The 14,367-nt window shown below is 59.3% G+C and overlaps 2 protein-coding genes across 2 annotated transcripts; both read right to left on the bottom strand.

The window, feature by feature from the left end:
• Positions 1–244: 244 nt before the first annotated feature.
• Positions 245–1,072, bottom strand: LOC311178769 (UPF0739 protein C1orf74 homolog; the record flags this gene model as incomplete). The annotated part of the gene is made up of 1 exon (XM_084245503.1): positions 245–1,072. The coding sequence occupies one exon, from the start codon at positions 1,070–1,072 to the stop codon at positions 245–247; it is 828 nt and encodes a 275-aa protein (XP_084101629.1).
• A 4,035-nt stretch (positions 1,073–5,107) lies between these two features.
• Positions 5,108–14,142, bottom strand: IRF6 (interferon regulatory factor 6; the record flags this gene model as incomplete). The annotated part of the gene is made up of 7 exons (XM_084245294.1): positions 5,108–5,332; positions 5,832–5,950; positions 6,742–7,134; positions 8,044–8,187; positions 9,944–10,072; positions 10,848–11,052; positions 13,969–14,142. The coding sequence occupies 7 exons, from the start codon at positions 14,140–14,142 to the stop codon at positions 5,108–5,110; spliced, it is 1,389 nt and encodes a 462-aa protein (XP_084101420.1).
• Positions 14,143–14,367: the final 225 nt, after the last annotated feature.

Below are 14,367 nucleotides of genomic sequence, written 5' to 3'. Positions count from 1 at the left end.
ACAAGGCAATGGACAACACATGCCCTTGTCCTCCACGAGCTTGCTCCTTTCCCTCTCCTCTCCAGTGGGAGCAATGAGGCAGGACTCTAGTACAGAAATGGTAGGTTTGTGCCATCTCGGGCACCCCCACCACGGCAGATGTGGTGGGCAGCATTCCCGAGGGTTCTCAGACCTGGCTGCCTCTCTGCCATCCCTGAGCCTGAGCAGATTGCTTTCTGGGCACTTTCCCCGGGAAGAGAGCAAGTCAGAGGGCCACGGCTGGCAGGGTGACCACCTCAGAGCAGATGCTGAGGTTGGCAAAGTCACTCTGTGTCCCACATCGAGTCCTGAGGTCCTTCTCCCAGGCGCTCAGGGTGTCCCTCAGGGCTGGGAACGAGCTCTCCGGGACGCTAAAGGAATAGAGCAAGACCGGCGGTGGCTCCAGCAGCCAGGAGACCTGGGCAGTGAACACCCGTAGCGGGGTCAGGGCCAAGCAGTTGTCATCTCCCTGGTTCAGGTGAAAAGTATAGGGGACAGGGTAGCCCAGGAGGATCCCAAACAGCGCGCAGAGATTGCAGTCTGAAGAACGGAGCCTGCTGTAGGAGGCGGCTTGGGGCAGGTCCCTCTGCAGCCCCCGCAAATGCCTGACACTCTCAGCCACGCAGGCCTTCAGGTCCTGACACTGGTCCAGGGAGCAGAGAGAAGGGTGAGGCTGGGAGCCAGACACGTCCACCAAGGCTGTGGGGCCGAGCAGCACCCGCTCCAAGTGCTGACACACGAGCTCAGGACTGACGATCAGACTGTGCTCTCCAACCTCCAGGATGTGAAGGCGCTGGGTCGGGAAGCCCAGACTCCCAAGTTCCTCCAGGTAGCTCTGGAGCTGGGAGGGCCCCGCACAGTTGCAATCATACAGCAGCGCCGGCCTCAGGCCGCGGGCCACGGCCAGCACCTGTCCGGCCAGCTGCAGGCAGACGACTCGCGGTGGGCCCCGTCTCTTGCCCACGGTCAGGGTCCGCTGGACAGCTGCCACTAGCTGCTGAGGGCTGGGTGTTGCATGGCCCCCTTCCCTAACCAGCTCTCTCCCCCGGTGCATCGGAGCGCGGGACCCTGAGGAAGGACTGGAGAGAGCAGTGGCAGGGCCGATCACAGCAGCCGGGCACACCGGCCCGTAGCCGCCGTCCCCGCCCCGCCCGCCTAGTTTCCGCGGCGGACCCGGCCCTGGGGTCCCATCTCCCGCGGCGAGGGCGCCGTTTCCGGCTTCTACTCTACACCCCACCGCCGCCCGCCGGGACCCGCACCCAGGGCGCAGGCTCTTGGTGAGGCCCGCGCTCCGCCGCGACGGTGACACGGACACACCGCAGTCAGCCCGGTGGCCGCTCGCTCTGGTGGTGCTTGGCCCGGGAGCGCGACGTCATCCCGCTGCGCCGAGCACTAGGACCGCCCGGGGCCGGCGGCGCACCGGAAGCGTGTCGCCCGCCACCCGGCCCCTTCCGGGAGAAGGCAGCCCGCCCCGCCCATCTGTGCGGGACCGGGGGCGGTGCCTGGGAGAAAGGCAGGCGGCCTGGTCTATTGGGCGGGGCCTTGATGGAAGGAGGCGGGGCCTGAGCCGCTGGCCCTTGTCTCCAGCCTGGGGGCCAGGAGGCCACAGCCAGCATCCGCCCCCTGCTTGGGAAGACTGTCTGCCTCCGAACCCAACTTACCCGCATACAGGGACACTTTTTTGCTCAGTGGCCAACCTGCAGGGGTGGTGCCACAAAGCTGTTTATTCATTTTCACTTGTCCTGCCTACGCCCTGGATTTGACTGTGATTCCGAGAAGGGGGTGTGCCAGGCCGCTCGGGGTGCTCCCTGTGTTAGGGGGAAAGGATGTCCGTTTTGTATCGGGGTTGCTCTACAACACCTGGGGAGGCCAGGACCTGCGGAGCTCAGCTCAGATTCTGTCATCGCACCTGAGAAATGCAGCAGATGTGCAGGGACTTTCCAATCAGGGCGTCTGGAGAAAGCATCGCTTCACTGAAGGGTCACCAGCCCCACAGCAGCTTAGAAAAGAGCTTCTGGAGACCCTTGCCAGGAAGGAAAGAGCCCCTTGAGAAAACTGTCTGGGGAAATCGCCCAGCCTTACAGATGGAGGCACCGGCAGGGCAGCAGCAGCGGCACCTGCCCCAGAGGGCTTCCGCCATGCTACCTGCTGGTATCTTGCCTCTACCTGGTGACATCTTTCCACCTGAGACAGACCGCCATGGAGCGCCAGCTTGTGGAACTGTTGTAGAGCAACCCCGATACAAAACGGGGTGCCCGACTGTGGGTCCTCACCCGCGCGCTTAAAAGGACTTATCAATGCTCTACTGCAGGCACATGCGAAAGGTTAATAAAAGGTTTATTTACAGGGGAAGGGGAAATGAGGAAATGTACAGCTCAGGGAAAAAAATGGGAGACAAAGTTTTAAATGACTCCTACCCGATCTGCCGATCAGGAATCCCAAAATGGCCGCCAGCCAGGAGCCGTGAAGCAGGGAGGCGAGCGATAGCGAGCCAGCCCAAGGCCCACGTGTTTGGTTTTTATATCCAACCTGGCTGCCCAACTCCACCCTCCCTTTGGTGGTGACGGGATTTGTCTTTCCCAATGTCTTGATGGCTTTAGTCTGGAGTGGGGGTGGGGTCCACAAAACCTGTATGGGATTAGCTCAGGACATCATTTCCCCCTAACTGGGCCACGGTTTAGCAGTGGCTCTTTGCTCACACAATCAGAAACAGAGAGGAGAAACTAATTTGAGAATGGTTTTCCTTCCCTATTTATTTATGTTATTGCCCCTGGTGGCTAGCAATAAATCCCTACAACGAAAGATGTGTTTAATTCTTGTGCTTAACAATAATATTTGAGAACATACAACGTAGCAGACACTATGCTAAGAGCTGCAGCAAAGCCCCTGCCTTCCAGGGTCACGTGGTCAAGCGGGCAGGACCCGAAGCTGAACAACATATTCTGAAAGAAGCAGTAACAGGTGCTACGGCCAGGAAAACAGGGACCCAGCTATGTGGGAAGGACCCAGCTATGTGGGAAGGGACCAGCCCGGATCGAATCTTCCCCTCCCAACCTATGACAGAGAGTTCTTTTTAACTTTAAGCCGCTCTAGTTTGGTGGGGTGGACAGAGAGGAGAAGGAAGAGCTGTTGTTCCATCTGACCCCTCCAAGGTGTAAGCAGGGTGCTAGTGCGGGTTAAGGACACCACGGGAGTGAGCGGTGTGGCTGTCACAGGAGACGGCAGACAGTGTCGCCACGAAAGGACACTCACTGTCTAACCATCAGGCCCACAAAGGTGCCTAGTCATGGGAGAGCCCTGCAGGTGCCTGCATCGGCTGGGCATGCAGCCATGGGGGCAACGCTGGGCGATCCCATCAAGACCACCCAAGCCATCCATCCCCCATCCACAGACATTCATGACGCTCGCACACTCCGAGCACCGTCCTTCCTGGCCACTTACATAACCGGCCTCCATCCCGCTGGGCAACCAGGCTGCCAGCATCTCACACGACGAGGGACAGGACTGCAACCCAGTGGGCATCATCACAGCTGTTGTGATTCTGTTGTGGCACTGTGTGGGTGCAGACAGGGGCAGCCAGACATCGAGATCAAGCCCCCCACTCCACCCTCAGCAAAGTGGCGGAAAATGGGGGGTTTTGTGCCGGGCATGTGTCTGGCCTCAGAAGCCGAATTTCTGTTCACAGCTAAGCACCTGACCTTTCCCCAGAAGGCTCTTGGCCACACTTTAGTAACAGCCACCCCACGAGGTTCTGGGAGACCCTACAGCTGCATATGAGCATTCTGTGTAAATGGGTTTGCCCCAGCGCCACCTCCGGTTGAGTGGAGCTTGCATTTTTAATAGAGCGAGCCTTGAGTTTCAGCTGGTCGCTGTGGGTGGGCGGGGCTCGGCGGGAGGGCAGCAGCAGGGTAGCAGCAGGGCTCAGGGCTTTCTCTGTGGCTTGGTGCAGGACGGCATCGTGCTCAGGAGGACAGGGCCAGCGACAGAGATCAGCACCTGGATTTCCATTCAGGTCTCGGATTTTAAAGTAGGTGTAATTCCATCATTTTCTTAAAAGGCAAAGGTGTCAGGGAGCAAGGAAAGCAGAGAAGACCAGTTTGCTGCAGCACGAACTGCTCCAGGGCGCCCCTCGCCACTTGCACCCAGCTACTGGGGCAGCCAGTTAAGCCCCCATAGCCGGGCCTCCATGCCCCTGCCTGGCCTCCAGCCATGCAGCACCCATTTCTCCCAGCTGAAAGCGTGACAGGAAGGACAAATGTCCTGGAATAGTGGGGTGGGGTGGTCCTCCATGCCCAGCTCACACCCCAGGTCTTCCTGGGAGAGCAGAGGGCTCTTCCTCTGCGGCACCCGCCTGCCACGGCGCGGGAGTGAGGGCAGCTGTGTTCCCGAAGGTCCCAGGTGCTCGGCAGCTCCCCCCAGCTCATTTATGAGCCTTCACAGCACAGGCCAGGTGACTTTCAGACTTTGGCACCTACTTCTATTTAGATATCAAGCCTGGTTCCTAAGCAACCAGCCAGCTCCCCTCCCTCCCTCTCTCTCCTCCTCCTCCTGCGGCTGGAACCAGCCAACTCTACTAGCAAAACAGGTCAAACGGAGATCAATCCTGACAAATCAGTGCTAGAGAGAACTTTAATGAGAGCGAGGGGAGAAAAATGCGGCGCAAGAATAATGCAGACATCCTGTCCCAGGCAGCTTCGCCCAGACCAGACCAAAGGCTGGAGGCCATGTGGTCAGGCTGGAGGCAGTTCTGGCCCCTCCCAACCCCCTCAATTTACAGTGAGGACTGTTGCCCGAGGTTAAATGATGGGCTCGGGGTCACACCGCCTGCCACTAGAACCCTGGTGGAAACTTCCAGACCAAGTCTCCTTCTACTCCATTCCACTACCACTGAGAGGTTTGACAAAAAAGGAAAGACTGAAGGGCGATTTTTTCCATAAATTAAATCAACTTTAAGAGCTAGACACCCTTGGAAGGTCAGAGATGACTGATGTGTCAGAGGGAAGACAGGTTCCAGGCTGGCTATGAGGGAAAAATAAAAAATATCCGTATATACAAAGCTGTAAAAAAAGAGCAGGCAGGTGGCAGGCGGCTACTGGGTGGGCAGGGCGGGGGGCAACTGCAGGCTGGGGGCAGGCTGCAGGGGCTGCCAGCCCTCCTGGGTCTGCAGGATGCGGTACAGCTGCTTCAGCTGGGCCACGATGTTGTCCTTGATATCCGGGGTGGAGATCTGCAGGCGGACACTGCCGCTGTCAAAGGACCGGGTGAAGTCACCGGAGAACATCTCGTAGATCATACGCGCCACCACTGGGATGACCTGCTCGGACGGAGCACACGCATGCGCTGACGGGTAGGGCCACCCAAACGCTGGAGGCCCAAGGGCTGAGGGCAAACTGGCAAGCCCGGCAGCCCACCCAGGGTCTAGTCAGACACACCGTCGTCCCTCTGCTTCCCACTCCCCAGCTCGGTCACAACACACATCAAGAAAGATCTGCTCCCTTAGCAAAACTTGTGCCCATATTTCATCTGTCCCAGGCCTGCTGCCTGGCTCCAGGGGCCAAACCCAGGGCCTCACTGCCATCCCCTAGAATTAGGCATCCCCACAGGGACCCAGAAGAGGAGCAGTAGGACCTCATCCCACTGGGTTCCCACAAGTCTCCATTGTGGGTGAGAGGATGAAAGACAAGGTGTCCCCCAAATCAGGGGGCACTGTGTATCATCACAGGGCTCGAAGCCACACGGGCAGCACAGGGTCCCCGGGGCTTGGCCCCACACTGAGCACCAGGGTGCTGACCGGCTCGCCTCCGCAGCCTCACCTGGACCAGGATGAGCTTCCTCTCCGGGGGCTTCCCGTCTGGCCATTCTTCCCCAAAGCACAGGTAGATCTCAAATGGCGGCTGCTTCTCTATCTGCCCTTTCTGGTGGGCAATGAGCTCTACGGAAGGAGAAGGCCACGTTGGGGACATGGTCACCCGCTCTCAGCTCAGGTCGCGTCCTGGATTACGCTGCCCCCACGGGCCCACACGAGGGCGACCAGATTCCAGCGTGGGTTGGGCAATGTGTCTCGGCCACACACCCACACTCTGGGGACAAGGCAGCTTCGCCCAGACCAGACCAAAGGCTGGAGGCCATGTGGTCAGGCTGGAGGCAGTTCTGGCCCCTCCCAACCCCCTCAATTTACAGTGAGGACTGTTGCCCGAGGTTAAATGATGGGCTCATTTAACCTTGTCCCCTGGGGACAAGGCAAACACATGGCGTCCTTGTCTCCCGGGGGCTTCTGCCGGGCACCACGGCACTCGGGGCTCCAGCCACAATGTGGAATTCACAGCTCAGTGCTGTCCCCAGACCTGTCTGCTGAGATTCACTACTCAGGTGATTCACCACTCAGGTGTTTAGCTGAAGGTGATGAATCAGGGTTAAGGTGGGTCAGACGCGGGGCTGAGGGTGGGGGGCGAGACAAGTCTGTGTCTCCCACCTCTGCCACTCAAGGGGTCCTGCCAACCTGACCTCTGTTTATACAGAGGTCACGCTGGGGCCTAGCTGGGTGGGGGACAGTGGGAAGGAGACGGCCCTTCTCTGTTCCCAGGCCACTTTCATTTTTCAGAACCAAGGTTCCTCCCCCTGGATGCCCCCCCCCCGCCACCCCAAGAGATTTTTGGGTCAAGACCTTTGCCGTCAGGACAGAAGCAAGGGAGCGAGGAGCAGCTCCTTCCAGAGAAAACTCACCACTAAGGAAAGTTTCCAGACAGAAGAGCTTGACCTTCTTCTGTCTCTCGATGAGGTTGGGGGTCACAGGCGAGGGGGCACAGGGCCCTGACCAGTACACCTTGCACTGGCACAGCCTGATGGCATAGATGGCATGCCCACTGACCTCCAGGATCAGCCCCCTGTCCATGACATCCAGCAGCTTGCTGGTGAACAGCTTCTGCTTCTCGTTGGTGATGTGCTCCGGGCCCGGGAACTTGACCTGCTCCAGGCTGACTGGTCCGAACAGCTCCTCCTGGTCAGGCATGGGCCCCAGGTCCCCGTAGAAGAGCCGACAGCCCTGGGGGTTGCTCACAGTCATGGTGTGGCTGTGCTCCTTGCCCCGGTACTGAAACTTGATCTCCAAGTCGGTCACTGCAAGGGGAGGGGGCGGTGAGTCCCGCCCTGCTGTCCAGCCCAGAGTAGGCCGGTCCCTCCAGACAGAGCCCAGCGCACAGTGCTCAGGATGGTCATCAGCACCCCTGCAGTCGGGGAAAACTTGGCACATCCCCAGATGCTCACTCAAGATATCCTGGCGAGCAGGCCAAGGTCCCTACACTGCCTCTGTCCCTCCCCATGCCTAGGGCTGACGTCGCCACACAGCATCATGGGTCCTGGCCTCCCTGCTTCACGCTGAGTCTTCACATCAGCGGGGACACTGGAGGGATGGGGCCAAGAACTAAGGAATCTGGTGTGTGTCTCACTTTGGACCCACTGCTTAAAGAAGAAGAGCTGGGCAGACAGGAAGAAATACCAAGCAGTCCTCTGCCAGCTGCTCTCCTGGTGAGTCTCGCCAGGCCCTGCTCCTGGCAGGACAGCCAGGCCTCAGGTCTTGGCATGGCACTGGGTTTCAGGGAAGTGGCCCTGGCACTCGCAGCCCCACCACATGCAGGGAGAACGGGTGGGGACACTGATTCTCCTTCGAGCTAAACGTATGCCCGGCTCAGAAAGATACCTTCTCTGGGTGCTAAAGGCCTCAAAATCCAAGCACCTGCACAGACATCAGCCTCTCTATCAAGAAGTGACTGATTCCCGAGCCCCAGCACAAGCCAGGCCTCCCGCTGCTCAGACGTGAGAAAGCCGGCCACTGCTGCAGCCTCCACAGCAGGTGGGTCGGGCTGACACTAGCTTCTCCAGGTGACTCATCAGCCAGCCAGGAGCTGGGCAGAGGCCGCCTGTGGGGCAGACAGCTGTTCTCTACAGGGGAGCAACGGGGCAGAAGGCGGGCCAGGATGGGGCGAGGGAGGAGCTGACAAGTAGCAGGGGAGGCCAGGGCTCACGTACTTGGGAGTGAGCTGATCCACAACTCCGGGGAGCTGTAGAAGGGCTGGATGGGGGCCTGGGGCACCTCCATCTCCAAGGGTTCCGTCTTGGGCCACACTGTTTCTGGGCTGCAGTTGCCCACACTGGTGGGTGCCATGGGGGAACCTAGAACAGAAAGATGTGGGTGAGCAGGGACACCACACACGCATGCACGCCAGTCCAAAGCTCTAGAAATGGGCAAGGTCAGCGGATGAGAGCCAGATGCTGGGCCAGGCCATGCGTGGTCTCCAGTTCCGGGACCCCTCGGCTAGCCCTGTAGGAGGTGGCATCCTGGCCTCTGCCTGCTAATCACATTAGTTCTCCTGTAAACTCAGTTCTGAAAACTTGCATTTGCCTAAGACAGGCGATCAACTCTTCTCTGGGGACCAATGAAATGGCATGGATCAGAGACCCTGTTGTAGGATATGGCCAGCAATGAAACAAAAATGGGTCCATCCATAAAATGGACTCACCTGAACTGATCGACATTGAGTAAGGACTTATACACAGAGATTAATCAAAAAAAAAAAAAATACTTCTGCGTGCCCAAAATATGTGGAAGAACAGTCAAGAACCTAGAAAGATCAGTCTCCTCTAGGGAAGGTTCCGGAACAAGACGGAAGAAAACCTTTCTATTGACTGCCTTTTTGTGCCATGAGGTGTGAATCACATCTCGGTGATTTGAAAGTCTCCAATGATTTTTTTTTAAAGAGAAAGAAAAGCCCGCCCTGTATCCCTGTGTTGTAGGAGCCTGCTCAGCCCAGAGCCTGCCCCCACCCCCAGGAAGGCACCTCCTCTCCACCCCCCAGCAGCTCTGAAACCACAGGGGCTGATGTTTCTTTGGCCCAAGTGTCTGGTTCTGGTTAAATCTATCTCCTGTTCAACTGTTTATTCTTGATGTGTGTCTGACGTCTTTCCAGAAAGGACCCAGGTGGCCCGTCACGTGGCCACACAACAAGGGCTTGAGTGAAATCTGGACAGAATGAGAATCCAGCCTCCCAGAAATGGCATGGATCAAGAAACCCTGTTGGAGGATGCAGCCAGCAATGAAACAGAAATGGAAGTGGCTGCACGCGTGGAGGTAAGGCCGACAGGGCAGCGAGAGCTGGGAGGGGACCCGCATCCCCGGCCTGCAGCCCTCAGCCCACTGCAGGGAGCCCATGACGTCTTCCTTTAAGCCACTTCTTTGCAAGGGGATGAGTGACTAGGCTTGCAGAGAGCGAGGGGGCAGACAGGGTAGCCATCTGCTGAGCCTGGGAGATCCTGAGCGGGAATGCCCACACCTGAGGGGTGTCCTCACAGACCGGTTTCCGGGGTCATGGCCTCCTTGGAGGCTTCTCAGTCATGGTGGTCTCAGCGGGCAGGGAGACAGAGAAGGGGGCTGAGGAGCAACCCAATTTCATGGAGCCCCCTTCAAAGGAGACCTGGCCCGCGTCGTTCTGGGCTCCTGAGCTCATGGTGTCAAGAGGTTCACAAGAGAACAGTTTTGTGCAGATAAACACCCTCAGGGCTGGCACTGAATGTAGGAGTCACATGTGGCCCAGGGGCCGCCTAATCAGAGTAGCCCACCAAGGAGTGGCCCTGGGTGTGGCCTCCACCATGACTCTGTGCTTGGCAAGGAAATCGCTGGGGTTGGTAACAGCCAGTGAGTTTGTATATAAGACGAGACTCGATCAGCAACTGAGAAAGGTTCTATTCCTCTGAATCACCACTCTCGGCCCAGGGGGATGGGGTGCACAGAGCCACCCCAGCAGAAGCACTGGCCCCGGCCCACAGTCCAGCTTGCTGTGGCCACACTTCACTGCCAGGGGCTTGGGGGCCAGAGCAGCTGGTCAGAGCATGTGGCTGTGCCCCCACTAACCCCCACCCCCGCCCCACTCACCATTGATGTTCAGGAAGGGGAAGGTGTCCTGGATGGGCACATGGTGCTGTGACTGGTCCAGCTCATCCTCCTCGTCCTCCTCATCCACGTCATTATCTTTCTCATCCCAGGGTGTGGACCCTGTGGAGCCTGCCAGAACAGAGATGCAGCCACAGGGGAGCGCATGGTCACCCTTCAGCTGAGGGGAAGCCAGCACAGCCGCTCTGGGGCTCAGAGCCCCCCTCAGCACCCCACGAGGGGCCAACACCCCCCATGAGAATGAGCAAGCCCCCACCCCTCTAGCACTCAGCACCCCCCACAGGCTCTGTTTTCTGCTCTCCCAGTACATCAGTGCCCCTTCCGAGAGCTCAAGGGACCCCAACTTCTCTTTGTCAGCTTAACATGACAGTGGAGTCTGCCTGGATTCACTGGAGACTGGCCCAAGAGGCTCCACGTGCCCCCCAAGTGCCTGAGGGCATCAGTGACCAGCCTCCCCACACCAATAGCCACTCGCCAGCACATCCAAAGAATGAGTGACGACAGGTCACATCGGTGCTTTGGCCCACAAAGTGGGCAGCAGAGATGAGCCCGCACTCTTGCACAGAATGGACACTCCAGAGGTCAAATGCTCTGACCCAAGGTCACACGCGTAGTGTGACCAGGTATAGAACGCAAACCCTGGGCCCTGCTCCTCCTTCTGAACCCCTTTCCTCCCCTCTGGCCAAGCCCTGTAGCTCTCTTCCACCTCCCCACCCCACCCCTGTGTCTGGCCCGGTGGGGCTCACCGCATTCACACCTTCTCACGGCCTCCAGGGTCAGCTTTCTCAGCCAGACTCCAGCGGCAGTCAGGCATGGCTCTCATCGGCTCCCGCCCCGCGGACCCAGCAGAACCCACGCACGGCCCCCCTCCCATCAGGGGCCTCACCTGGGTTGATGATGGAGCCCTGGGGCTGGGGGAGGTCACACACTTGGTAGATCTTCACGGGGTTCATGGGCACCTCCTTGGTGCCGTCGTACATCAGCGTGAACTCCCGGCTCTTGTTGAGCGCGCAGCGGAGCTGGGCCTTCCATTTGGCCGGGTCAGGGTCATCCACCCCTTCCTGGTACTTCCCTGTCTCCACGGCCCAGGCCTGGACAATGGGCGAAGAGGGCAATGAGCGCCCAGAACCCTGCAAAGCATGCTAGCCACTCCCCCACGCTCCATACACACCAGCCCCAATTTACAGCGGCTGTGGCAGGAAGCCCCTCAGGACCCAGGTAGGGAGGAAGCCACAAGCTTCCTGAGGAGGGCTGCAGCTCAGGGGCCACTGGTGCCCCCCAACCCCCACAGGAGGCGCGGCCACCATCAGGGCTGCAGAGAAAGAACAGCCGAGAAATGGCGTCAGAAAACTAGCAGCAACTTGGGGAAGCAGACTTGGGTGATTTTTTTGCTTCTTTGCTTGGCTGGAGCTACTTTTGTATTAGGACATGAGGAAGGGCCCACAGCGGCCCAGGCCATGGGAGACAGGACACACCTGGAGCCAGCTGGCCCAGAAGCGGGGGGCCTCATGCCCCGCACCCACACCTGCCTGGCCCTGTGCTGCGGGCCCCACTCACGGGGATCTTGGGCTGCAGTTGCCAGGGGCAGTGGCCAGGCCACACCCATGTTGGCTCCTCCCCTGTGATCTCATCCCCAGGCAGGGGACAGGAGGCCTCCCAGAGAGGGGTCCTCAGGACCAAAGCAGGGCGGAAGCAGGCCACTTCTGGGCCAGCCAGCACCAGGTTGCGGCTGAGGGAGAGCCCTGGGCCTCTGGCTTTCTTTGTGACGAATGCTTGAGTGTGGAAAGTGAGGTTTTGTTAGCAGGGCCTCAAGATCACAGGCACACATGCCCCAGCCAGGGACAAGCTACCTCCTCTGTCGGGACCAGGCCCTGGTGGGTCCAGCTGAACTGGACCCCCAGCCCTATCCTTGAAGAGCACTGGCCTCTCCCTCAGGGGAGCTTCTTCCCCGGCCCGCCAAGCCCTTCTCCTCTGATGAAGACGCTTCTTACACATCTCAGACCCGACTCCTGCCTCTGTGCAGGGCTGGCATAGAGATGGCCAAGTGGGCCCAGGTGCCTCGTGCTGCTGACTCATGCCTGCTGACTCACCCCCACCCCCACCAGCCCCCAGGGGCTTGAGCCTCAGGCCCCAGGACTCAGCAGGTCTGGGGTCGGTCACTGCCACCCTGGTTCCCTTGGGCCTGCCCTCCTCCTGGCTGCGCTGGCTTTGGCCCCGCCCACCTTCATGCCCCCAGAGCCACCCCAGGCCACCACATGCGCAGGAGCTGGGCTGGGGTAGTTTGGAACACTGAGCCACCTGCTCAGCCATCCCATGTCAGGCATCTCCCAGAGACAGGAAGTAGCTCTGGGGCTGCTGAGCCCCTCCCACAAGTCCTTTCATGCAATCCACACAGCAGCCCCAGCACAGCGTGCCTGGCTTCACCCCATTTCCCTTAGCAGGGAGCTAAGTCCGAAGACCTCTCGCCACTGGTTCAAACCACATGTAGCGACAATGGTCAGATTTGAAGCATCTCCCAGCTCCTGGCAGAAGGGGTGCAAGGTCACGGGGGCAGATGCTGCCTGAGTCTCTCCCAGCCCCACCACATGCTGGCTGTGATGAGGGCACATAAGTGAGCCCCTCCCAGACTCCTACACCCCAAAAGAGGTGTCAGGGTCAAATGCACAATGGACGCAGGCTGAGGGCAGACTTACTGCAAGTCTCCCCCACACCTGGCCAAGCCTGGTCTCCTTCCAGGACAGGGGTCCAGTCACACAGAAGGCCTCACGAGGAGGGGTTTTGGGAAGTAGCCCAGCGGGCAGCAGATGCCATGCACAGATGCAGGTCCTGGCCCCGGTGCTGAGGCTCCCCCGCGCCCTGCCCCTGAGTGCCAGCCACAAGGCGCTGGGTGCCAGGGGTTCTCCTTGTCACCTTATATGAGGCTTCAATTTTATTTTACTTTTCTTTAAAAGATTTATTTATTTATACAAGCACTGGGTACAGTCAGAGCACAGGAGGTTGAGAGAATTCACCAGAGCCAGAGCGGGGAACAGAGCAGGCAGAAGGACCGAAGTACACTGCTGAGGGGAGCAGCGGGCGGCAGGAGAGGTCTGCGCGCCATGTGGGACCCTCGCTGGCAGCCAGGGATTGAACCAGCGCTGCCAAGGCTGCAGTCAGCTTCGCAGCCCAGCGCTCAACTGCCGCGCCACCGGGGAGGCCCGAGGCTTCCATTTTAAATGAAAAGCGCTCGTTTACTCTCTGAGCACCCTTGGCGCTATTTCCCTGGTGAGAACCCGCGTCCCATCTTGAGGGGGCCTGGCATGGCAGGGACAGGGCATCACAGACGACTCCCTACAGGGCAGGGAGACACAAACCCATTCTTTGTGCCTCGGGGTGCGCTGTGGGGAGCACAGACTGCCTAGATGCCCCAGCCAGACTCACGCCCTGTCTGGGGTGGAGCTTTGGTCTCCTTTCCATGCTGTGCAACTTCATCGATTAAATACTGTTTTGTTTCCATCACACAACTTAGACCAGTGCTACATTTCACTCAGGAAGACACTTTTGTGGAAGAAAAGGTCATCATTCAATTACTTTTGGCTTTTCAGCAGAGGTTAAGATGGGGCTAAATATCTTCCCAGCAAATGCAAGCCTTCTACACTTGCCCCACAGGCTGCGCTGCGACCGCCCACGCACCCCTGACTGGCCCAGACAGTGCCCAGGCCCCAGGTCATTCCTTTAGCAGAGCCCCCAGGGCCAACCAGGATGGAGAGGATCCGGGGGCTGCCCGCCTTGGTGGATCTGGCACAACCACCCACCACCATCACCTGGCCTTCAGCCAACGGCTCCTCTGTCCTCTGGGGTGTGAGCTGTGCCTCCTTGATGGTGGGAATGGACGGGGGCTGGACCTACAGGCCCACTGCCACGGGAGCGAGGCCCCCAGCGTAGGCCCTCAGCTGAAGCGGAAAACACAGCGGAACAAGAGCCAGGAGGACCAGAGAGGACGCCGTGGGCAGCAGGAGCCACAATACCTTGAAGATGGTGTTCTCCTCCTCCTGCTGGGGGCTGTGCCGCGTGGCATGTTTCCAGGGGATCTGGAAGCGCTTGGAGTCTCGGTGCAGCCAGATGAGCCCCGGGTACAGGCCGCTGTCCACCTGGGCCACCAGCCAGGGCTTCAGCCGCACTCGGCGGGGGTGGAGGGCCATGATCTGGGGGAAGCAGGAGAGTTAGCAGCGCTGGGAACCTCTCCCCACCACCATTCCTGCAGTCCCAGCACGCATCACTCGGTCACGGCACAGAAACCAAATGTAGGAACGGGCTGGCCAGGCGGGAAGGAAAGAAGCTGCTTTTGGTTCCTGCCCCCCCAGCCGTTTACCCCCTGTTCTCCCGCCAGGCCTGCCTTATCATGAAGGGGGATCGCATTTCTCCTG

This window comes from Talpa europaea, assembly GCF_964194135.1.
Source record: "Talpa europaea genome assembly, chromosome: 10".
NCBI lineage: Eukaryota > Metazoa > Chordata > Mammalia > Eulipotyphla > Talpidae > Talpa > Talpa europaea.
The sequence above is the reverse complement of the archived record's forward strand: the minus strand, read 5'-3'. Positions and strand labels throughout refer to the sequence as shown.